Source organism: Lates calcarifer, linkage group LG5 (assembly GCF_001640805.2).
Source record: "Lates calcarifer isolate ASB-BC8 linkage group LG5, TLL_Latcal_v3, whole genome shotgun sequence".
NCBI classification, from domain to species: Eukaryota; Metazoa; Chordata; class Actinopteri; family Centropomidae; genus Lates; species Lates calcarifer.
Window position 1 is genome coordinate 8,866,478 of NC_066837.1, and position 26,384 is coordinate 8,892,861.

The 26,384-nt window shown below is 40.5% G+C and overlaps 1 protein-coding gene across 1 annotated transcript in view; it reads left to right on the forward strand.

Moving 5' to 3' along the window:
* Positions 1–334: 334 nt before the first annotated feature.
* dchs2 (dachsous cadherin-related 2) overlaps positions 335–26,384 on the forward strand; it is a 29,651-nt gene continuing 3,601 nt past the window's right edge. The window contains 21 exon segments of the mRNA XM_018703219.2: positions 335–1,937; positions 1,939–2,499; positions 2,501–2,797; positions 6,261–6,452; positions 6,630–6,861; positions 8,191–8,427; positions 10,460–11,488; positions 11,580–11,767; positions 12,177–12,276; positions 12,367–12,536; positions 13,235–14,084; positions 14,493–14,732; positions 17,457–17,591; positions 20,096–20,305; positions 20,478–21,338; positions 21,425–21,538; positions 22,274–22,485; positions 22,601–22,752; positions 23,270–23,400; positions 23,515–23,801; positions 24,591–24,732. Coding sequence (XP_018558735.1) covers positions 1,062–1,937; positions 1,939–2,499; positions 2,501–2,797; positions 6,261–6,452; positions 6,630–6,861; positions 8,191–8,427; positions 10,460–11,488; positions 11,580–11,767; positions 12,177–12,276; positions 12,367–12,536; positions 13,235–14,084; positions 14,493–14,732; positions 17,457–17,591; positions 20,096–20,305; positions 20,478–21,338; positions 21,425–21,538; positions 22,274–22,485; positions 22,601–22,752; positions 23,270–23,400; positions 23,515–23,801; positions 24,591–24,732 — 7,216 coding nt within the window. The 5' untranslated portion in view covers positions 335–1,061.

Here is a 26,384-nt window from a genome sequence, read left to right on the forward strand (position 1 = left end):
ACTCAGATTAAAAGTTTCATTGTCACTTTACAGTGAAATTACAAGTCGATTAAGTGGTTCTCATCCATAAAAACACATAAAAAGTGACATAAAAACACGCGAAGTTATAATGGGAGAATAAAAACAGAATCTGTTTTGGTATTTTAAATTGAAAAAGAAAACGAAAATTAAGCAGAGCCAAAAGATCATGATTTAATTGTAGGTGTGCATGTATAAGTTCAGTGTAACACGCATTGTGTACAGCAGAACCTCACTGTTTGTGTAACTGCACTTACACAAGCTCAAAATCTTTCTGCCCATAACTGGCCAGATAAACTTGACCTGAAGTTAATTTTTTTGTTTGTTCGTTTTGATTATTCCTCTGTGCGGGGACTACAGTTCTCTTTTTTACCAGTAGAGGGAGCCACTCTAACACTACATGGGCCTTTTGCCATAACCGACCTCGTTAAACCGCTTTAGTCTTCTGATTTATTCTAACAACTTCATCAGAATCGGGAGGATCAAATCATAGACTACAGTGAATAAGCTCAACTTTCGGACCACAACTGATTCTATATGATTTTATATCTTTATTTCCTCCACCTCGAGGCTCGCTTTATGATCTTCCACAGGTCGAACTTACTCTGCCACCTGTCAGCACGCGGCACTCAGGGTAATCTCTCGGCCTAATTAAATCTTAAGCAATCAGGGCCACAGATGGAGCTGATCAGCGTGGGACGTGCCGCCTGCCAGGAGGTGTGTTCAGTGCGCACAGTTGAGACTCTGTGGCCACACTCGGTGCCGCGATGTGTGAAGAAGCCAAGCGAGGGGGGGGTAGGATTTGCTCGCTCCTGGATGTGCGGATTTCTAGTCTTTAAAATCACGCAACGAGTTGCTGAAAAACCGTGATGGAGAATGACTGTTGGTCGCTTTCCTGCGCGCAAACATGCACGGTGCGTTTACCTGTTTCTGTTTGGAAAAGTTCTCTAAAACGTGAGCGATCGGTGTGAGTTTGACACGGAAAATATGTAGCCTGATTTTGAGTCGAAAACGAAGAGGTTTAAGTCACGTGGGAAGGAGGAATGGGTCGCAAAAATGCCACAACCTGGTTCCCCTGGACCCTTGTCCTGTCGCTGCTTTTTTGCGCGCGGTCACTCGGACAGGTGTTCAACCTGACGCTCTCCGTTAAAGAGGGTTTGCCCGCTAAAACCATCGTTGGAGATCTGGGAGCGGGGTTAAGCAGGCCAAGCACCGGGTTCTTCATCTCAGAGAGCAGAGACTCGTACGTGTTCAGAGACTTGGAGATAGACGCAGACACGGGGATCATCTCCACAGCTGTGATCCTGGACAGAGAGAGCAGGGATAAGTATGAATTTGTCGCAGCCACTCTGACGGGTGAGATGATAAAAGTGAGGATAGAGGTGAAAGACGTGAATGATCATTCACCTGTGTTTCCATCAGAGGAGTTTGACCTGGAGATATCAGAGTTGAGCCCCCCAGGGAGTCGGTTTCAACTTGAAGGTGCTAAAGACCAGGATGAGGGTGAGTTTGGTACGCAGGGATACAGGATCACAGAGCATGATATGGGGGAGTTATTCCACCTGGATTACCGCAGCGGATCTGAGAACCACATGAACCTGGATCTAATCCTTAACAGCAAACTAGACAGAGAAACACAGGACTTCTACTCCCTGACCATTGAGGCCTTCGATGGTGGCATCCCAGCCAAGACGGGGACCCTTCAGGTGAACATCCACGTCCTGGATGAGAACGACAACCCACCTGTGTTCAACCAGACTGAATATCACGCCTTGGTGCCTGAGGATGCTCAGGTCACATCCTCTGTTTGTCAGGTGCACGCAACCGACCTCGACCTGGGCAACAATGGCAGGATCACTTATGAGATCAACAGGCGTCAGAGTGACCCGAATGAGGTTTTCTCCATCAACGACACCACAGGGGGTGGTTTACCTCAGCAAGCCACTCGATTTCGAGGCTCAGGCATTTCACGAGTTGATCATCAGCGCAAGAGACAATGGGGCTCAGCCTGAGTTCAGCAGCACTTTTGTGGGTGTTAAAGTGCTTAACATCAACGATAACAGTCCCAGCATCAGCATCTTGTTTCTCAGCGAGACAGGAGATGCGGTGGTGTCAGAAGCAGCAGCCGTTGGGGACTACGTTGCCAGGATTTCAGTGTCGGACCCCGACGTTGAGGAGGAGAGGGTCACTGTCACGCTCGAGGGAGGTGATGGGAAGTTCAATCTGAAGCAGACAGATGATTTTCTGTATGCTTTGTGTGTCAATGCAGAACTGGACAGGGAAGAAAAGGATCTGTATGAGTTGAGGGTGCAAGCGTCAGATTCTGGGAGCCCACCTCTCAGCAGCGAGATGGTCTTCCTCCTGAAGGTGGCTGACACCAACGACTGTCACCCACAGTTTGAGAAAGACGTGTACATTGTCAGTATCTCAGAGGATGCTCCTCTCGGGAGTTCCTTAATCCGGATGCAGGCCCGAGATAGTAGATGAAGGCGTCAACTCAGACATCAGATACTCCATCCTCAAGTCCAACCAAGACAGTCTGATCAGCATCGACCCAGAGTTGGGCCTGGTTACCACAGCCGCTTCTCTGGACAGAGAGATGCAGGAGGAGGTGTGGTTTCTGGTGGTGGCAGCAGACGGAGGGGAACCCGCTCTGTCGTCCACGGCTACAGTCACTGTGCTGGTGGAAGATGTCAATGACAATGAGCCGGTGTTCCAGCAGCAGCTGTACAACGTGTCCATACCAGAGCACAGTGACATCGGAAGCTGCTTTTTACAAGTATGTTGAAGAGTATTTCATTTAGGGGATCAGTGCACACAAACAAAAACATGTTTTCTCACATACCCTTAAAGGTATCAAGTCAGATATATAGTTTTGGTTTATTTGCCCAGGTTTTGGAGATTTCTGCTTCCACCCCAATACATATTTAAAGTACTTAAGGGGCATTTTCATGCCTTCTTATAATAGATGATATGCAGTAGAGAGCTGAATGTGGAGAGAGTAAGGAATGGCATGCACAAAGTCTTTAGCTTGACTTCAAACAGGTCTCTCAATCAATGTTTGAAAGTTCCATCACAATGTGTCCTGAGCACTAACAACAAAATTCATCCATCTGTTGTAATGGTGAAACAGATGCAGGTAAAACCTGCACAACTGACACTGCAGCTGAAATAATTAATAGTTAGTTGTTTGACAGAAAATTAATTTAGCCAGTTATTCACCAGTTTCCACTCTTCCATAGTGATTGTTTGTTGCTGGACTCTGTTTTACGTAAATATAAATTGAATAATTTTTTTGTTTTGGACTGTTGGTCAGACTACACAAGCAATTTGAAGATGCTGTCTTGGGCTCTGAGATGTTACAATAGGCCTTTTTTCAAATGTTTCGGACTTTTTGTACACAAATGGATTATCTCAGAGTATAAGTAGCAGAATAATATATATTTAAAAATAATCACCGGTTGCTAACTTACTGTTTAGTTTTTATGGATAGACTCATCTCATTCATTCAGGCTTTGTAATGTTAGGTCATAATTAAAGTATCCTCTATAACAACACAACCAGGACCCCATGTAGACACAGCTTCAGTACAGTTGTTCATGTGTCAGAAAGATTGAGAACCATTGCTCCTGTCCAGTGGATAGTTGTACTTTCCACTTGATACTCCCCTGACTTATACAGTACAACTGGCTTGATTTTACAAAAAGAAACTGCAAATTTCAAATAAGAGCAGTCGAACAAGTCTGCCTTGTGGACGTCTGACATCTTGTGCCCTCTGTCTTGCTATCTCTTTTCTTACCGTCTCATAAGACAAAAGTAGCCTTCAGTCTGTATGCACAAAGCCATCAGTGTTCCTCCTAAACACACACAACGACACACACCCTTTCCAGTTCAGCGCTGTGGCTTTGATATGACAGATGTGATGCCTGGTACCGCACTCCTGCTGCCTGGCACAAGCTGAAGTCCATTACAAAAGCAGCTTTATTTACCAAAGTGTTGTGTGTAAACATGAGTGATAGTTGAGATTTAAATAAGAAGTTATTATAAAATTAGTTTTTCAGTGAGGTCTATTTGCGATAGGCTGAACTTGAAGTGAGCTATTTTGCATAAGCACTGTAGTTTTAAGTCAATGTCAAAACAAAATACCACCAGAAAAATACCAATATGAGTCAAAAGAATTAATTGAGAGTAGTTTCATTATAGCCTGGTGTATACAGGAGAAAATACACATCTGGTTATGTTGGATCCTCAAGAGTCTATAATAGTGAGGATTTCTCAGAAACAGCATGGTAAAGAAGTCTGCTAAAAGCGAGAGCTGAAAAGTGACAGATACTAGGATTGATTTCATTATTTGTTGATGTGTTTATTATTCAGATTAATAGTTTAGTCTATGAAATATCAAAAACCAGTGGAAAAATGACCATCACAATTTCTTTGAGCCCTATGTTGCTTGTGTTATCCCTCAACAGTCCAAAACCAAAACCTGTTCAATGAACAAATAAATAAAAAAAGAAAAGCAGCAAATTGCTATATTTGAGAAGAAAATGAAATAATTGAATCAAACTGTAAAAGCAATTTAAGAAATCTAGCCATTACAACTGTACTTGTATGACTTTTTATTCAGTATCAGTATTCAGTAACAGTATACATCTTTGTGGTTCAGTTGCAATTGTATTTAACAGTTCCTACTCCATGAAAAGTCATTGCCTTCAGATTAATATGAAAACCATTATTCATAAGACAAAGACAATGAGTAGAATTACAATCAGTTTACATAAACTCTGCTAGTGCTCTGTTAACACAACTCCAGATGTTAACAATGCATGGACATTCACAAATATGTGTTTGATATGTATAAATCAAGTAACCATACACAAGAACACACTGGATCCTCTTTTATAAAATGTGGGCTGAAAGCATGTTTGTGGGTGTGTTGTGTGTTTAATACAGACCTTGACCCATGTATCTACAACTGCCTCTGATCAGAGTTCATAAAGTCTGAGGTGATATCATCTTTATGACAGGAAAGTGAGTGCTCTATCTGTAAAATGTGTCTTTTGTCACGGAAACACTGAGACATGAAAGGAGCTCTGTCGGATCTGAGGCGTGTCTTCACTCGCACAATGTGGTTGTCATATGTTTTCCACTGCACTGATGTTCATTCACCCTTTGATTATGGGGATTTTTTACTGCGTTGACCTTCTCTGGCAGAACATGACAAGTATTATGATTCACTTACTGCAGAGGTTAAATCTAAACATTGACCGATGAGACTGTCTCTTCACTGCTGTTAATGAATGATAGAGAGTTACAATGGATGAACAACAACAATTTCATTTTTAACATGGTACCAGAAATGCCAAAACTAAACGATTAATATTTAGATAATCAATGAATAATTTGATGTCAAAAGTATTACTATAGTAGTAGTGGTATTTTCAGATATAGTATGTATAGATACTTATGTATAGATACAACTGACTTTTAGTCAGAAAATTACTTGGCAGCTACTCTGAGGACTGACTTACCATCATTGAAGCAAACAATGACCAGAATTCACTTGATCCAGCTTCTCAAATGTGAATATTTTCTTCTTTTCCAAATTTCTTGTGATAGACTGAAAATCTTTGCATTGTTTTGTTGAATCAGACAAAACAAAGATGTCACCTTGGTCTCTGGGAAATTGTGATGGGCTTTTCTCACACTCCTGACATTTTATTGACTAAAAAATAATCAGTGGATGAAGAAAGTAATTGTTAGATACTCTACATGAAATATCACCCAACTGACAAGGTATCTGCATCATTTTTAAGTTTTCTAAAGACAAGTAAAAACCACCTCTAACAAGAGCATATTGCTGCACACACATTTTCATATTTATGGAAAAATTGTAAGTTTTAAATGTAAATTTCATGTAACTGGAACTCAGTTTTAAAATCTGCAACAGTAATTCCCTGCAGCTTTTATTTTTATATTGAAGGGTTTATTCTTTTATTTTCTGGGCATCAGTGGACAGTCTGAAAGCTGCTGGATTTTTCCATTGCTCCTTGATAATGTCAGCAACAAAAGGATGTTGGAGTATCTCTAATCTATGAAATCTAGTACCAGATTCCAGATACAGCCTTCTTGATGTACACTGAGCAGACCACCTGTAGTTTTTCATAGCAGTCTCTCAGATGATCATGAATGTTTAAGTTGCTCAGGATCTTTAACTGTTTTTTCTTTCTTTCTCTTATTTTCAGGTTGTTGCCACAGATGCAGACAGCCCTGACTTTGGCACAGTGCTTTACTCTCTGTCTGATGGCTTTGACAAGCAAGACAAACACCCCCTCTTCCAAATCCACCCACAGACTGGAGAGCTGTGTGTCTCCCAGGATATCGATCGAGATACGGGACAGACAGTCCACGACATTCTGATCAAAGCTGAAGATCCAGTGAGTGGCTTCATTTAGTAATAATTTGTTTTGACATACTATAGACAGGGTCTTTCATTTAATATGACTGACTGACTCCCTGCACAGTGATCTTAAGAGTATCAGTGTGTTTTTGACTCACAAAGTACAGCTTCCTCCAAGTTCCTAACAAATCTTTTCTCACTTTTCCATCCTCAGGGAGGCCTGAGTGCACAAACCTACGTGCATATTGAGATAGAAGACTTGAATGATAACGCTCCAGTGTTTAACCCTGACGAGTACACCATGAGCATCAGCAGCCACGCACAACCCGGCACAGAAATCCTCAATGTTATCGCGACCGACAGAGATTCTGGCAGGTTTGGACAGGTCACCTACGACATTCTCCCTGGTGACATGTCCAGTTTGTTTGCACTGGACAAACAAACAGGTAGGGAGCCATACGAAATTCAGGTACAGACACAAGATTATGTCACAGAATCATTAGTGTCTTTACTGTTTTGTTTTTCCTAAGCTTGATGTATCTGTCTGTCCTTAATTTGTGTGCGTAAGTATGGTGGCCCTGAGAGGCAAAAGCAAAACAACATATATAATGTATGTTAATATATATATAAAAACAAAATCAACGTTTAACAAAAACACAGCAAAACTGAAAAAACAAGAACATCTGCAACAAACAACATTTCAGAATCTATTAATAAAACTGAAAACACAAAAATGAACAGATGGAGTTAATAGAAAATCAAGCTTTAGTCAGCATTACTCTACAGAGGTAAACACCCATGAATGTGTTAACTGGCACAGCCTGGGCCAGTCTTTGTGTTATCATTTTTTTAATTTGTTAATATGTTTTGTGAAATAAATGTTGCTGTGATAGATTCTCAGGGCCAACATATCCAAGCCAATCGCAATCAAATTTTAAAACTGTATTTGGAGGACATCTCAAGCCTCAGTGACATCTCATGGATCCACTCTCTAGTCTTTAAGTAACTTGTGTGACTGGCATTCTCTGGACTCAGGGATAAACAACTGCTTACTTTGTGTAAGTCCCTGTGAAATGATTGGCAGTGTCACTGCTCAGCAGGGGTTGTGCAGAAAGCCCCAAAGCTTTATATCCCCATGTGGTAGAGTGTAAGATAAGATTTTAACTCAGCCACAATGTCAAATAAAATTTAAATAAGGCAACAATTTTAAGCTGCTAGTGTGTTTGAAGTTGCTCTGCCTCCACATGACGAAATGCATTATAAGCAGTGGTTTTTGATTCTCCGAGCGCTAAGCAAGGGCTTCAACAATATTGTTTTGCTGTGAGATTGCAAAGTCAATTCAGGTGACAAGATTTAACATTCTGGAGCTTTGTCATCTCACAGTTATGTCTACTAATGCAGCGAATGAAATATTAGATTTTTCTCCTTTTTCTGCAGTGTGACACTTCTTCTTGCTGCCTGTTGTTGTGTGTATTTTATTTTTGTGATGATTCGTCGCCTTCATGGTCAGCCATCTCTTTAAAAGGAAGTTTTAACTCTCAATTACAGCTGCAGCTATTCTCATTATAAATGAATCTGGCAAATTTTCCAGCCCAGGGTGACTTATTGAAATGATTTGTTCAACCAACAGTCAAAAAGCAGCAATCAACTAGTCTTCCTCTAATCTAAATAATAACTAAAGGAAAGATGACAGTCCTCCAAGTGTTACTAAAATGTGCTGTTAAAGCTTAATGAATAAAACCACAAAAACTCCAAACTTATTTTTGTCACTGTAGGAATGCTCTTCCTGACCTCCACTCTGACACACCTGGGTGCAGCCAGCATGAAGCTCTCAATAACAGCACAGGATGGGGAGGGCCTGGCCTCGGTCAGACCTGCAGAGGTCACCATCAATGTCTTACGCAGTGCTCAGGCTCCAGCTGTGTTCCAGAGGTCACGCTACACCTTTACTGTGCCTGAGGATGCACCGACAGGGACTTCTGTGGGGACAGTGGAGGCCATAAACCCAGCAGGTGAGTGAATATCTCTGCATCTTCTGCAGGTAGTGATGATTACTGAATTCTATTATATTTGCAGTGATATTTACATTATTGCGCAGTTCATATTTGTTGTTCACATTTTGGCAAATCACCATTAAAAGTATGCCAAATGAGCTATTAGATGATTATTTTGATACTGAAGAAAACTTAAAAACGTGAAGATTCTCTGGCAGTTTATGGAGTTATAAGAAGCATCTTTTTTTCTATTATTTCTAAGCAGATTTTTAGGGTACTAAATGGAGCATAAATGGAATTACACATTCAGAATTAGGACATTCACCAAAAATGGAAGAGGGTAAATGTAGTGCAGTATGCAGTAAATAGGGAGTGATTTCAGACTCAACAACTGTAATCATAAAACACATAATTTTACGGATCACATAGAAAAATAGAATAACATTGTGCATAGTCCTGAAAAGAATAGTGATGTATGAATAGTCAGTTCAGATTTTAAGATAAAAAAGAGAACTTGCATCAGATCTACACTCTGTCAGCTGATTTTTTTTTACTGTACATGAGGAGGTTGACCCAATGTACAGTAATTATTTTCTTATAATAACACTAACTTTCTCATGCACCCAGTTCAGTTTAAACAAAGATAAAGAAATTAAGTTAACAAAATGATTGAAAGAGCAACTTTCTCCAACACTGGACGTTGATGAAATGCCTTAAAGTAGGATTTGTCCTGGTAGATGATTGTGACAAAAACAATTGAGCGATCATTGTCATCGCTCAAATCTCCTTCCAGACATGAAGAGGCAAAGAGGAAGGCTGCAGCTTAATCTTTAATCCTCCTTAGTCGCATGAGCAGATGACAGATGATAAAGGGTTGGAGACAGCTGTATAATATATTGTGTCATTATTCTTAGAGGTCAAAGATAAAATGAAGACTGGTGTATTGTCATTGTTATTATAAAGATATCTCGTTATATTAGTATTTAAATTTGTGTGAGTTTATTCGATGTACAACATTTTAAATATTGAAAGGAAAAACAGGAGATACAGCAGCTTGTTGTCAGTTTAATATCTGATCTAACAAACTATACCGTCTCCTCTCTCTTTTCCATAAGTTCCCTAGTTTTACAGGATTATCCCTTCATAGTCCACTTGTTATGTGCCACTAACCCCTTCAGGAGCTAAACCACTCTACTACACTAGACAGTCATTTAAGGTTGTCTAATCAATTAACGGATTAACACTTCAACTTAAAGCAGAAACAACAGAATTGGGCCTGTTTGACAGGGGTGGGGCACCGTTAAGCTCTCTGCTTGTTTCAGTGGTTTGTAGTTACTGTTGAACTTTTACAAACACTTGGAGGGGATTAATGGGATCTTCTGACCTATACTGTAATTACTTAATGTTGCTTACTGAGTGCGTGTGCTGTGTATATATGTTTACATTCTCATGTAGGTAAAAAAGTATGTTTAGTTTAAATATAGTGTGTTTCTCCACCACATGACCATGAATGTATACCAAAACAAAAACCAGAAACAGAGAAAAAATAGATATGTGAGTATGATGCTAATTACAGAGGAAGACATTAGACAAAATGTTTATTCTTGTCACTCGTCCTCATTTTCTCCACATGGGGCCATGTGGTGACAGTTTTTTAAATTGTATCGGAAAAAAAATGAGCATCTCAGAAACGTAAACAATTTTGAAAAATGTTCATTTTCTCTTTGTGAAGTTTAATTGACCATCCAATGATGGGTGTATTTTACACTTTCCTGTTACCATTAAGTGGGAGAGTGAGGTGATTTCTTGTGCAAGTGTGTACTACAGAGACTTGAACGAAGCAGCACTGTTCACTGTATTTTGTGTGAAATTTGACACAGCAACTGTTTCTGGAATTATATGTTAATGTTGCCTTGTCATAATGTTGGCTGTGAGCACCACAGCTAAAGGTAAGTGAGGAAAATTTAAAATGTAGCTTGTAATTTCGGTGAACCAACCCTTTCATGTTTTGTCATTCATTTATCAAAAAAAAATCTCTTTGCCTTCACAGGTTCTGAGGAATCCGTATCCTACCGAATCTCCTCTGGAGATCCTCAGGGTTTGTTCTCAGTTCATCCGAAGTCCGGCCTGATCAGCAACGTCAAACCTCTGGACCACGAGTCACAGCCATACGCTCTGCTGGTTCTTCAGTCCTACACCGACACGTCTCCTGTTTACAGCACCACTCAAGTCAACATCACTATCGCTGATGTTAATGACAACGCACCTGTCTTCCCCAAACTCAGCGACACCCTCACGGTGTCCCAAAACACTCTTCCCGGAACAGTGTTGTTCATCGCTCATGCGCACGACTATGACAGCGGTGCCAATGGGAGGGTGCAGTATTACCTTAAAACTAGCAGGAATGGTACATTTGTGGTTGACCCCGACCTCGGCACAGTGACATTAAATCAAAGTTTGCAGAAGGATCATCAGCAAAGGTATAGCCTGGAGATCGTGGCTAAAGATGAAGGAGAACTTTCTCTGAGCTCCATGCTCACTCTCACAGTCAACGTGGACCGCACCGCTGCTGAGGACAGCCTGGCCTTTGAGACTTTAGTCTACCAGGTGGAGATAGGTGAGGGATACCGTAAAGATTCGAGAGTCATCCAGGTGAGGGCGCACCGGACCTGGGGAGCTCACATGTCAAACTCTGGCCTCACCTACTCCTTGGAGGCAGAGGCTGGATTCCCTCCTGCTCCATTTCGGGTTCACCCAACAACGGGATGGTTGTATCTGTCCCACAACCTGGACTACGAGACTGAGTCCACGTATCGTTTTCGAGTGTTGGCCACAGCCAGGGAGGCCTCACTGGCAAACACCACGGCTACAGCCACGGTGGTTGTGCTGGTGTTGGACATCAACGACAACGCTCCGATGTTCAGCAGCGAGGTCTACTACTTCACTGTATCAGAGGGGTCGGCACCTCAAGGCCTGGTGGGAACAGTCAGAGCTGTGGATAAGGACTCTGGGAAAAATGCCCAGCTGTCATACCTCCTGCTGTCAGATGGGAAGTTCTTCCGTATCAACGCTAAAACAGGTAAAAACATTCACCACTTTGAGTTCATCTTGTGGTTTACTGCGTCATCGTGCATCCTCACCTTACCCTGTCTCCTCTGCGCCCATTCCAGGTGAAATTATCAACTGGGTGGCACTGGACCAGGAGCAGCACAGCCAGCACAGTCTGAAGGTGATGGTTACAGATCAGGGTCAACCTCGTCTCAATGCCACTGCCACTGTTCACATCCTGGTCACTGACGTCAATGACAACGCTCCACAGTTTACACACCTGCCTGCTAGCAAAGAGCTGAATGTGCAGGTAAGATTGAATCCTTTTGGGATGTCTGGTGGTGTGGCAGAAAAGCAGCAGTTTTATTGTATTCAGTCCTTGGAATGACACATGTCAGCTGCCTTACCTCGACTACTTCTGTCACATAACGTCATTTAAATGACTCAGTGCTATGTTACAGTGGATGTTGTGGATGTGTATGCACTTACTGACTCATCAATATTTTCATTAGATGAGATGATTTCTGTGGGTCTGGCAATAATGATATGACATGGAACGTCTAGAAAATACACCTGCACTGATTTTAGAAAAGCAGAAAAGACAACAGACTTAATTAACAGAACCATATATATGAATATAAGTCTTTAAATTGTGGTTGATATTTTGTGATTTTGTGACAAAATGTTATGCACTCTACATATTCTTCTCTTCATTGCAGATTTGGGCTGGTCTGTCAACAGGATCCTTGGTGACCAACATGTTTGCCAAAGATTTGGATGCAGGAGAAAACGGAACAGTCACCTTCTCACTGGTCACAGGTGAGAGATAAATGTTTCAGACCTGCACTGTATGCGTATTTACTGCCATGTGCTATTTATCATTGAGTCCTTGAATGCCTCTCTTTTCAGCTGATTTTGACGATAAGGATCTTGGACACTTTGAGATTGACAGTAAAAGTGGAGACATCAGAACAACAGAGCTTTTCACCCAGAACACTGAACTGTACTACACTCTTAAAGTAACTGCCAAGGACAGCGGAGCCACACCTCAGGAGGACACTGCAGTCATTCATGTTCAGGTACAGTCTTTCCTCCCCCTCATACTGTGATTTATGGTATTCATTAAAGTGAAACTACTGCTACATGAACACAGCATTTGATACAAACTCAGTTTTCAGAATTTTGTTTAGTGTAGGATACAGGGACCACACAGATTCATTTTTACAAAGTACTATATTCTCATTGTCTTCCAGATCAACAGATGGTGCTTTGTTTAGTTTAGTGTGTAAGGGAAAGAGGAAAAGTAGTCCATATGAACAATATTGCAATCTCCTAAATGTAATGACATTAAAGTTTGATCGTCAAGGTCTTTGTCAGAAACACGTTTGTAAGAAAAAACAAATGGTGGAAGCTATATCTACAATTCGGAGATAACATGAACAAAAACTCATATAATCTCCTTAATGATCCACTGTGTGGATACCAATGAGCTCTAGCTTAGAAGTGATTTTATTTATTTTATACAAATTTGGCACTAGGGGGAGACATTTTTTCATGAACATTCATTTGACACAGTGTTCACTCTGTCCAAAGAATTTGAAGTTGCAGAGAGATTTTTTTTAATCATTGTCTTTCAAAGAGAGCCATATGATGCACATTCATGGCATTTTTCTGTTCCTACCATGTCACATTTTAAGTCTTCCCACTCTTTGGACTTTAAGGATTTTTTGTTCTCTGTGATAAACAAACAATATTTTAATGTATGTTTTATCTGCAGGTTCATGGATTAGAGGCTCTGTATGGCCGCCATATGGCTGATCACCAGATTGTGAGGCGCTTCACAGTGAGAGAGAACACAGAGCCGGCAACTGTGATCGGTTCCGCCAGTGTTTCAGATAAAGGGAAATTCCACTACTCCATCTCTGAGGGGGACGGGAGCGTTCACTTTGGCATCGACGGCTCCTCTGGTGACATATACATCAACCAGCCGCTGGACTACGAGTCCGCCATGCAGTACTTCCTCATGGTTCGAGCTGAAGATGTCGGACTCGCTCCTGGAGTGAACGTGTCCGTGCTGGTCAGTGTGATAGTGGAGGACGTAAACGACCATACTCCCTGGTTCCCTGATAAACTGGTGATGTTCGGCCTGAGGGAAGACGCTACAGTCGGCTCGCTGGCATTTGCTTTTCATGCCAGAGATGCAGATGGGACCTTCTCCAACAGCGCCCTCCGCTACACTCTGACCTTTGACCCTGAACTTGGTGAGTCATCGTCACGCTTCCCCTTTCAGATCAACCCTCACACAGGGAGCCTGACAGTGGCAGCACCTTTAGACCGTGAGACCACCCCCAGCTTTGCCTTCACCGTAACAGCCACCGACCAGGCAAAGAAGAAGGACGAGCGTAAACAGGCGTCAGTGACGGCTCAGGTCTTTCTGCTGGATGTGAACGATAACCGACCAGTGTTCGTGTCAGTGGATACAGTTCAGGTGATGGAGGATGCACAGCTGGGGAGTCTACTGCATCATTTTGTGGCCATAGATGGAGATAAAGGTGAAAATGGACTTGTCTCCTACATCATCATAGCTGGAAATAAGAAGGGATTCTTCACACTAGAGGAGAAAACAGGTAGGATTTGTAGAATTGACGTTTAGCTCACTACTGTCTGCATTGGTGTGTATGTCACAAGGTAAGAAAGAAAAAATTGAAGTTTATTTTTCAACTCATAATTATATTATATAGGTTATATGTATATATGGTGCAATTCTTAAAAAAACTAAAACATCATTAATAAGATTTGTTTGTTTAATGAAGTTATCAAAAAACAATATCTGATATTTTCTTATTTGAATTTTTAAAGTCTCAGATTTTCAAATTGATTCATATTGGTCAGGCTTTAATTTTTAGTTAAATAAAAGTTGAAAATTCTACCAGAAAAATGTTAAATCTTACATTCTTTCCTATTATCATTAGGAAGTTATTAGTTGTGACTAAGTATTGAACAATTGAGGTTCCATCCTCTCTCATCTCCTTCAGGGCTTTTGTTTCTCTCTGCCCCTCTGGACTATGAAAGACAACGTTTCCACCGTCTGACCGTCCGTGCAGTGGACCACGGCCTGCCCTCGCTCTCCTCCACCCAGACTCTGACAGTGGAGGTGGGCGATGTGAACGACCAGCCGCCTGTCTTCAGTCAGAGCATCTACAACGCCAGTGTGGCCGAGAACAGAGATCCCGGAGAACCAGTGGTCAGGGTCTCTGCCACTGACAGGGACTCAGGTAACACTAATTATTATTTCTTATCTGGATTGTTTGGTTTTGAGCAGTTGTTGTTCATCACTAAGTTGTAAGTAACAAATTTGTTATAATTGGATATTATTTGGATGAGCTTCAGGTCTCATGTGGTGTTTACCCTGAAATAATCATCCTGTGAAGGTGGACATGGCAGTGTGCTTCCAAGGTGCCTAGATGGCAGCACTAGCATGTCTCTGTAGAGCCAAACAACCTTAAACCATGGACTCATTACACGTAAAATCAAAAAATAAATACAACTGATTTTCTTTTCTTTTCTGTTCCTCTTAAACCTTTTAAAGCTGATTTTAAAAATACTTGGTAAATTAAATGAAAAAAGAGGAAATTCCCCTACAACATTTTTCAGTCTGAGCAGTAGTGCAGCAGTCCCCTTTTATTATTTCTAAAGCACAGTACCACATGACAAAACAGAGTTGAGCACCCTGCCATGTTTTGGTTAAACTTCAGCGCCACAGTGACTCAAGGTTATCATCTGTTTTGTTTCACTCCATTAGCAGTTTAATTCAAACCAACCCGTGCCCTTTTCTTCATATGTCGCTCCAATTGTGTTTTTTTTTTTTTCATGAGCTACTCTCACTGTACATCCTACAGCAAATCTCAGTCATCTGACCCCTAATCATATTCACAAATCTGCACATCAGTACTGTTTATTTTAACACATTGCGCACAGGGCCTCCACGAATCCCATTTCGTCTCGTCATGTTGACAGTACAAGTCCTTTTAAATGCGGGAGGTGGAGGGGGCATGAGCCGGGAGGACCTGTATAGGAGGGGTTTCTATGTGAACTAACATTCTTGGGGGTGAGAATTGTCCAAGAACAGCAAGCAACACAGCTCCTCTGGGAGAATTGAAAGGTCCTGTCTCATGATGATTTCCATAATCCAAGCCATCTGTGCCAATAGGCGCCGTGTTTTCATCTGTCTCCTCAAATCACCTCCTCTGGCAGCTCGACCGGCTCTCCCACCAGTCTCATTTGATGATCATTTGCACTGCCTTATTTTTTTTTCCATCCAGTGCTCCCCAAAGATGACCATTGTTTTGTGCCTGTGTTGGTCCCTGTATCCAGTTTCCATGTGTTGGAGTCAGTCAGGGGAGATGAGCAATATCAACGAGTGTGACAGCTAACCTTTGTATCACTCTGCACGTCCTGAGTTTCACTTCGTTGAGCAAATGTTCATGTGTTCAGTGGGACTTTTGTTTTTAAGAATAACCGTTCTGTCTTTGGGGTCAAAAGGAAACAGATGCAATTTTATCATTCATGGTGAACTTTCATGGTAAGATGTGACTTACCATGTACACATTTGCATCAGGACATGCTGATGACAACATATGAAAGATCCACTGCCACTGGCAGTGCTACACTGACACGCAACACATCATAAATAACAGGCTGATGATTTAGTGCTGTACAATACAATATATTTGTAATTAAAGTTATGCCAAAAATGCAACCCCTGTTTCACAAAACATGTGATTCATATGTTTCACAGCTTTGGGCACAAAAGGTAATCTCAATCATTCTGTGCAGCATTTTGGCATCCTTAACCGTTCATTCAACAGACTTTTTAGATTGATTAAAACACCTTTTCTAATAAATTGGGAGTCAGTTCAATTATAGAAGCATTGGCTTTAATGTTATTACAGCAATACATCAGCAGAGAGGGTTGGTTTACTCAAAACACCTTCTCACTCACCTCCAGACAAATCACATAAAACATCCACAGATCAAGTTGTTAACAGTTTTCACAGGGATTTGCTCAGTACAAAGTATTTCTTTCTTATTTAATTTTCTACCTGTCATCCTGTGAGCTCTCAAATTGTCTTATATCCACAAACACTACATCTGTTCAGTGTCTAGCTCAAGTAAACAGGGGACACTCCTACTTTCCACTTGCTTTTGCTCTCTTGACAATTTCTCTAAAGATCTTCTACTGAAAGGATGAAAAACATGTTGCTTTATAGCAGTTGATAGACAAAACTAAGATTCACCACCATAACTTAAAATAAAAAATAGAAGATTAGAAGACCTATTACAGCTGAGCCCGATGAGCACTGTGAAGGGCTCAGACAGAGGTCATGTCTTTTGTCAGTTTTTAAAGGTGACACATTATGGTGTGTGATTCCTAACTCGTGCTTCTGTTTTCAGTTTGACAATCAGATAAGGTTTTTGTGAGAGGGAGGAAGGTAAGAAACATGAGCTCAACTGATGAGGTGCTAAGCTGAACCTCTGGACTGAAAGATTTAAAGAAGAAAAAATGTTTGCTTTGATCAAAAACATGGACATTATTTGAAAAATTCTGGATATAAAACAGCTCATGATTTAAAAGAAATGAATATTTGTCATGTGTATTTTTTTTAAAAATAATTTTCAGATTTCTAATGAATATGGAAACAGGATATCTAGAATAAGCCAAAACTTAATATATAAACAATAAATAAATAAACTCAAAACATACACTTGTAATGCATCATGCTTATTATGTTTTTTGTTTGTCTGTTTGACACTGTTGTGAAGTGTTAATTAAATTATATGTTTTAGCATTTAGGTCAAAGTTAGATGGTGTTGCACTGGAGTGCATTATATTCAGAGGTGTCTCTAATAATTATAATTAATGTTCTTTTTGCCTAGTTTTAGTAGTTTTCCTTGTACTCTTTAAAATGAGCATTATCCGTCCTGTGTCTGTCCCTCAGAGGAGAACGCTGTGGTGTGGTACAGTCTGCTGCCGGGCCCAGGCTACGAGCTCTTCAGCATCAACCCTTACACCGGTCTCATCACTACCACCTCCTACCTGGACAGAGAGCAGCAGCAACATTATACCCTCAGGGGTAAGATCACATGAACAAACAACCCGCTGCTCTTCATGCACATAAATACACTCACAGTTAAAACCTCTCAGAGCTGAGAGACACAGCAGTAACAGAACAACACGGTGAGCAGGAGTAACAATCAAAAGGTGGTAACATTCATGATTGTTGAAAATTATACTTTAACAATTATACTTATTTTTGGTGGATATATCCAACTTTTAACTTTTATAAATATAATTTTAGGCTTATTAAGCTTCATGGAAATGAGCAGTGGTAATGAGCACTATATATGTTATTTTAATCTTTATTTAATCAGGCACAGTAGTCTCATTGAAATCAAGATCTGTTTTGCAAGGGAGAAATAAGATGCAACAAAACACAGCCAGTCACACACAAGCACATACAAACAACCACACACAGCTCTAAAAATGTTTGGCATTGAAAGTTTAAGTTAATCCAAGAGTAAAAGTTGGTTTGTGGTGGACGACAGCCTTAGCAAATTCAGAATTTAGCTGTGAGGTATCAAGAGTTAGCCACTCCTGGGATCTGGTCTGATCAACTGCATCAAGCTGCAGTTTTAAATTTGAGGCAGAATATTAAAGCACATTTAAAAACTCATGAAACGAGTACCTAATGAGTCTTCTAGTAGCAACACAATGAGATGTGTACGATTTGCTGTATTCAGCTCAGAAGGTGAGTGTTCATTTCTCATATGTTCAGCACCCAGTTATTAATCAGAGCAACATGTTGCATCGGGGGGGTAAAAATGGAAATAATTGTGGCAGCCCAATCAGTCACAGTCCAGTGCTGATGTGTGTGGGGAAAAACTCCCTGTTGGATGGCAGGTCAGACACCAGGCTGAAGTTAGTGTGTTCATTGAGGTGATACAACTTTAAAGGCCACATTGATCAGTACATTATCAGTGGCTGTGATCAGGATTTTCCTGGAGGACATCTCTGATAAATGTCTTCTAATGAACTGTCACTTTTTGATGCAACATTGAGGACACAAGCACAGCCATAACAGACGACTTGAAAGTCTGCGCTTCTGCTCTTTGCACAGTGCTCCTGTCTGCCCACACATTTAAGTCAATATTCATATCTTCCAAATCAAGGGCAATAAAAATGTCTAATATCTGAAAAATTAAAAGTAAGCTAAAATAAAACATAAAGTTGTCTTCTGCAGTCTCTATCAAATATGGACATTGTTCTCATTCTTTACCCCTCTCTGTTTCTGACTCTCTAACTTCTCTCTTGTCGAGCTTCACAGCCAAACTCATAAAGAATTTGAGGTCTGCCTTCTGTATGAACACAGATTGATTTATGTTAAGGAAACAATAGAGTTTTCACAGGCTGATGTTCAGTATATCTAACCTCTGCTGACTGCACTGCTGCACCCTGAGCCTTTTGAAGTGTTTGCTTTCCCTCTCTCATGGGCATACACGGTAATTACATTCAAACTATTCAGCAGCACTCAGTGATAAACTGCTTTCAGATGTTTTATCATAATGTTTGTACAGTCAGCAGTATGATGAACAATTAAATTTAATAACAAAATATAATAGTAGGAAAGCCTGAATGTCTTGAAGTTGTGCCAGAATCACGCAGGGCTTATTGGGAAATACCGAAATCTGTGGGGACAATTTTCTCTGGCTGCACATGAATTTGGAAAGAAATGAAATACCAAGTTCTTTTCAGCAAGTATTAAAAGCCGTCGCAGTATACTTTATGTTGACAGGTTTTTTTTTTTCCCCTTTACTGCTATGAAAGGTCTTTGGTCTGCAGAGATGGAACCAATAAGACTGACTCATTGCTGTGTTTCAATGCTGAGACTACTGAGCAAAACTGTATTTTTCCTTGCACTGCTGCATGTATTACTTATGCTTTCATTACATATGGTGTATTACCATTTTGGTTTATGACCAAATACCTGCAGAATGACATTCCCATCAGCCTCAGCTGCACTTCATGTTCAATGCTAATTATCAAATATTAGCATGCCAACACACTAAACTAAGATTGTGAATATAGGTAACATTAAAACTACTGAACATTACCACGTCATCACTGAGCATCTTAACATGCTGATGTTAGCACTTAGCTCAAAATACCTCTATGCTGAGAGCAGGACCCAAGGTCTTATAGATTGTCTGACTGTACTTGATTGTGAGACAATGTTTGCGGTTCAATGACCAAGGACCTTTTTTGTGTCGTACTTCCCTTTCTCTTTCGCACCATTTTTTGTTTGCACCTCTGTTATGACCTGTCTAAAAAGGACAGAATACCTAAAAAAAAATCTATATAAACTGCTGTTTGAAATGGACTCCTGGTGGTTATTAAGTACTAAAACATAAATATATAAAGTTTTCAAGTTATTTGCAGAAAAAATCCAGATCAGATTTTCAAATTTTCAAATTGGTGTGAAACAGCAGATACCACTTCGATAGCTGATTTCACATGACAATCAAAATTAAGGTCTATTATCAAAAATACGTGTGAATTCCTTTCGATTCCTGTCTTCAGTCCAAGCTCGCGACAGCAGCACGCGGCCTCTTTCGGGCACAGCCACAGTGCAGTGCTCTGTGCTGGACGACAACGACAACCCTCCAGAGTTCATGCATTCATCCTTCCAGATCAGCCTGCCAGAAAACCTGCCCCCTGGAGTCATCCACACCGCTCAGGCCTCTGATCCAGACCATGGGGAAAATGGAACTATACATTACTCCATACTAGGTAAGGAACACAGATAATGCTCTTTACATCAAGCACTTTCAGTCAGTGTTTCCTTAATGTATGAAACTTATGGGCAAATCTAGAAAAGTAAGACTCAATTTGTGACAAACTGGAATTATTCTTTCATCTCTATCCACTGCTTGGTTGTCACTACATCTTTGATTGTCTTTAGGTGAGGACTACAGAGGCCGCTTCACCATCAACAGTCACACAGGTGCTCTCAGCACCACGCAGGTCCTTGACCGTGAGGACAGGCAGAATTACACACTCAACATACAGGCCCGTGACTATGGCCCTACCCCGCTCAGCTCCTCCACCCAACTCCAGCTGGTGCTGCTAGACCAGAACGATAACATCCCATCTTTCACCCATGAGAGTTACCACGCCTCCATCAGCGAGGGCCTACCTGTTGGAGCTGAGGTCCTGCATGTTAGCGCCTTTGATCCTGATGAGGGGTCCAATGGTGATATAACATACTCTCTGACAGAGGACAGCAGCCAGGGGGCTTTCTCTGTGGACAGTTTCACCGGAGTGATCCGCACCACCAGGGCTCTGGACAGAGAGACCAGGGCTCAGTACACCCTCAGAGCTGTGGCTACTGACGGCTGCACTCAGGGACCCCTGAGCTCCATGGCATCTGTGACCATACAAGTGGAGGACGTCAACGACAACATACCAGTCTGTGACCAGAATCCCATAAATGCATGGGTTTCCATGAGGACTCTACCAAATGAGATAATTACCACGGTGACGGCAACTGATGGCGACCAGGGTGAGAATGGGACAATACATTTTATGCTGTTTGATGAGGAAAACCTGTTTGACATCAACACTGAGACAGGAGAGATTTCACTGAGGAGACGTGTGAGAGCAGGTTTCTCAGGGAGGAAGCTGCAGGTTGTGGTTTCAGACCGAGGACGACCTGCTCTGACCTCCACCTGTTTGGTTTTTATCCACCTGAAGGGAGAACATGAAGGACTTCAGTTCACAAACAAAGTGTACAACACTACTGTCAAGGAGAACAGTAGAGCTGGTAGGTCTTTACTACCTCTATTCCTACTGTTTTCGCTTGATGCAAATAAGAACCCTTACCAAACTTTTCACTTTCTTTTTGTCAAGGCACTTGGATTGCAAAAGTAGAGGCAAGTGACCAAACAAACAGCAGACAAAGGATCACCTACACAATATTTAGTGGCAATGAGAATCACATCTTCTCCATTAACCGTCACACAGGTAAGAAACATATAAAGCATCTGAAACAAAAGCATCTCAGTTTTCTTGCTGTCCATCCCAAGTTCAGTTCTCTGGTTATGATTAACAGACTGCATTCTTGTTATGCATTTGCAGGACAGTCATGCATCGTTACATCATTTAAGTTATGCTAATAGCACAAATTCTCATCCACTCATCCATTTTATTTTCCGCTAAAGCATCCAGAAAGTAACTTTTGATTTCAAGTCCTCATCATTGTTTATGTCTGACCAATGAGAGTTTTGAACCAAACCATTTTAGGCTCTGATTTTCCATCTTTGTCTGTATTTCCTAAAGAATTATAATTGTTGCCTGCCTGATTTTATCATGTTTTAGCCCATGTCTGTTTTTGGGTTCATGTCTACATGAAGTAATGAAGTAGATACAGACACAGGCACTTAAATACACAACGTTCTACTTACTGAATTTTTGGGTTTCCACAAAAATTTGAACCTAAAAGCATTTCTGTCGACACATTTTTAATGGATCAAAAGTTATATTTTCCTTTCCACTTCTTTCCCTTCATTTTCCCCTGATCTGATAAAAAAGGGGGGCTTTACAAGACCAAGGAGCAAAGTAAAGAATTTATTCAAATATTAATCTCATAACTTGGGATATATTATTGAATATTAAACTTTCCACTTTGGCCCTGATTGTCAGTGTTGCTGGAAGTGCAGTTTTCTGGGGCTCACCTTTCCATCTTTCTGTCTCATGCAGGTGAGATCCGGGTGCAGAAAGATAACTCTCTGGACTTCGAGGTGAACCCCCAGATCCAGCTGGTGGTGCTGGCTGACAACGGGCTTCAGACGGCTCACTGCAGGGTCGCCATCACCCTGCTGGACATCAACGACAATGCGCCACTGTTTGAACACAGCAGTTACAGAACAGCTGTGTGGGAGGGGCAAGTGCACAACACCTACATTATGCAGGTATACTCTCAATATTTAAGCCTCTTTGACATTAGAAACATCAAGCAAGCATATCATGTATTTTATGGCACTAACTGGTGGTCTCATTAATACTGACCACATCCCATATTTTCAGGTGTTTGCATCTGATGCTGACAGCGGGATGAATGGGCAGATGGAATACTCCATTGTGTCTGGTAACCATAATGACGCATTTATCTTGGACTCTGTGCGAGGGATCCTTGCTACCAATGTTTTACTGGACCGTGAGATCACTCCATCATACAAGTATGCCAAACTCACACACTGAACAGCAACGAGTAATCTTTTTTATGGCATTTAAAGAACAACTAGTTATATCAGTTTAATAATGGTTCTACTGATAAAATAGAGTTAATGTCCCACTTCCTAGCTTCTGTAACTAAGTAGGTTTTCACAGAAAAAACTGTAAATCACACCTCGCGTCTTGCAATTCTGACGAAATGGGCCCCATTGGCACCCAGCAGATTCATTCATTCTTTTTCATAGGAAAGACCTACATAGGTAAAAGAGATCAAACTAATCAAATGAAGTATCTTCCTGGTTCAGTTATAGCTGTGGACTGTGGAGTACAACAGTGATAAATTGAAAATAGTCAAATAAAATTTTAATCTGTAGTTTTAGAATGTAGTTAATAGTTAAAATTATTGAGATGAAAATTATTGATAAAGGGTAAATTTCCAACCTGGTATAATACAGTAATATGCTATCCATGATATGCATTTTGATTAATTACTATTATTTGTTTACTCCCTTTATATTGTAGGCTAGTTCTGCAGGCGGCAGACAGGGGGAACCCTCCACTCAGCAGCACTGCCACCATCAGGGTCCAAGTAGTGGACGTCAACGACAACAGCCCTGCTATTCCCCCCATGGAGCCTGTGGTTATAGCAGAGAGTAAGATCAAACCTCACTGCCCTGCACACAGTTTTAATGATATTCACCAGGATCTAAAAACTGTGTTCTCTGTCTCTATGTGCTCCTGTCTTGACAACTTCTGTTTTTCTGTAGATCTGCCAGCAGGTTACATGGTCACCATGGTGACTGCAAATGATGTGGACCTGAGCTCAACTATCACCTACAGTTTTTCAGACAACAGTAGCACAAATAGTCCCTTTGCTATTGACCGGTATACTGGTGTGGTTACTCTAACACAAGCTTTGGACTACGAGGAGCAAACAGAGTACACTCTGACTGTTTGGGCATCTGACTCCCTCCACCAGACCTCTGGGGAGGTTAGAGTTCAAGTGCTTGACGTCAATGACAATGCTCCGGTCTTCACCCAGGTCTCCTACCAGGTACAGATGATATATTTCTCAGTAAAAAAATCTATGCTTGGTTGCAGTCACCAAGCCAAGAGACACACATTAGATACATGTTGTTAGAGATTTATGAGGATAACTTTTGGGTTGCTAGGTTGTAAAATATCCATGTGTCTGGTGCACATTTTCCTTCAGCATAACTTAGCCTGTGAAACTTGTGACCGTTTATTGATAACTTGCATTAACTGCAGACCCGATAACTTAATAAAGTTATTAAAGAGGTACTCTGTCTGTCCATTAAGTTGTGGAACTTAGAAGAGACCAATTTACAAACTAATTTTGAAAATCAAAGCAGCACAGGTTGAAATATCCTGACTATTAGTTCTTAGCATAGGTCAGTCACATGACAAGTAAACAAAATGTAATGTGTAAAATTTGTGGAGTGCCCCTTTAATAAAGGTTCCCAAGGTTCTCACTTAATAAAGAACCAGGTGTGTGGTTAAAAATTCTTTTTCCATGTCAGTAATACATGTTTTGTATTGTTAAGTAAACGTCCACCTGGAAAGTCTTCCTGATGAATTATAGTATCAACTAAATTCAGCTGGAGGGGGCTTTATGCCAACCAATTTTTTCAAACTTGGCAACCCAAAGGTTGTTCTCAAAAATGCTTATTCGTGAAGAATAAATAAATCGCTTTTTCAACAGTTAAATAGTATTTGTCACAATTACAAACCCATTTTAAGTTATGCCTTTTTGAAGAAATGCACCTGAAATGCTACTGTGATTTTGCTGGAGATGTGACTCATTATTCTTTTTTTCTTCCAGGTGGAGCTGTCAGAGTTGGTCTCAGCAGATATGCTAGTTGTGTCAGTGTCAGCCACTGACAGAGACTCTGGACTCAATGGCAGGATAACATACAGACTGCTTTCATCTCCTTTACAAGGCTTTTACATCCAGCCAGACAATGGTAAGGACATTTTAACTGCTGGAAAATAAATCATCTAACAGCTCTGATATAAATGTCACTGCCAGCAAAAAAATGCTGTATGTGTATGTATGTATATATATATATATATGTGTGTGTGTGTGTGTGTGTGTGTGTGTGTGTGTGTGTGTGTGTATATATATATATATATATATATATAATATATATATATATATATATATAAAAGGTGGTTAGGAGGTTAAGAAGTCACCAAAAAAAAAAAAAAATCCAAAAATGTAGCGTAGTTCATCTGTAAAAGATATTTCTTAAATCTTAACAAGTTTCATGACTTATGACTTTCTGCTGGTCTGATTTTCATATTCATCCTTCTTATTCTCTCCATTAAAATCTGTTTTTTTGGCATAGTTTAAGGAGCCCATGCCAAAGAAAAGGGCACAGAGAAAGTCTTTGCCTTGTTATGAGCAGCTCAGCATACAATATCAGAGGTTACTGAGAGCTTTCATTCTGCCAGTAGCACTATATTTCACCATTGTTTATATTTTTGAAGTCTTGGATAAAGTGCTTCAAAGGAGTCATGCCTATCCTATTATCTTCCTTTTAAAAATCCCTAAACCCAAGAGAGAAGATAAATCCTACAGAGCTGAAACCAAACCAGCACTCCTCAGTCCTCTCCAGTCTTTTCCACACATGAGTGATTTATGGACGTCTACCATGTTTGAACCCCAAAGTTTAATATCAGAGAAATGTATTTACCCTGTTTTGTGGTGAAGAGCACTAATGAAAAGTGAAATTTGCATCAACGTTGACTAAAGCTCTCTAACTAGAATCCAAAAATTTTAAGTGGTGCTTTTTGTAGTGCTGTGCCTCTGAGTTTCTCCATGCCTATATGTTTCACAAACAATAATGGTGCTGCTTTAGAGCAAGGCCTCAGAATTAATAAAGTCATCATGGAGAAAAGTTTAAGCAGGCAGTGAAGTGAAATAATGAATTGGATGAACAAACACTTCATTGTCATCCAAGAGGAAAATTTGCTCTTACAGTCTGCACATGGAATTCATTAAGAATTGTCCCACAGGAAATGATGTTGCATTATGGTGTCTAATGAGAAGGGCAATTTTGATTTAACTCTCAATATATTGTCATACAAGCTGACATGTTTTATAGTTATTTTTCTGAAGAGAAACAAATCCAGGAACAATCTGTATATTTGTTAAACCATCTGTTAAGTCAATTGGAAGGAGTTTAATAGCTTTACATTGTTGAGACCAAGTCTCTCCCAACGTTTCTCTACTATGTAAGATTTTAAAAAAAGACAGTGATTTGACTGACAGGCTGCTATGTAATATTTGGATAAATTGTAATAGGTTTTAGTAACGGATATATCAATTGATATTTGATTCACAATCACTTTGTGAAGTTGTTATGACAAACTTTTTAGCAAAATGTTTCACATCCAGCAGACCAAGAGCTTAGCATTAGCATTCATTTAGTGCGTAGGTTTCTGGCCACCTGATCTGACCCTGACCTGAATTCCATAGACCTAGAGGGAACTACAGAGGTTGAAAGGTTAAAGCTTAATTGCTCCCTCCAACAGTGATTGCCCAATAAGAGCCAAGCATCTGAATGGGGTCATGTCTGGTCTTAGATTTTTATACAAGGACTACAGACATAAT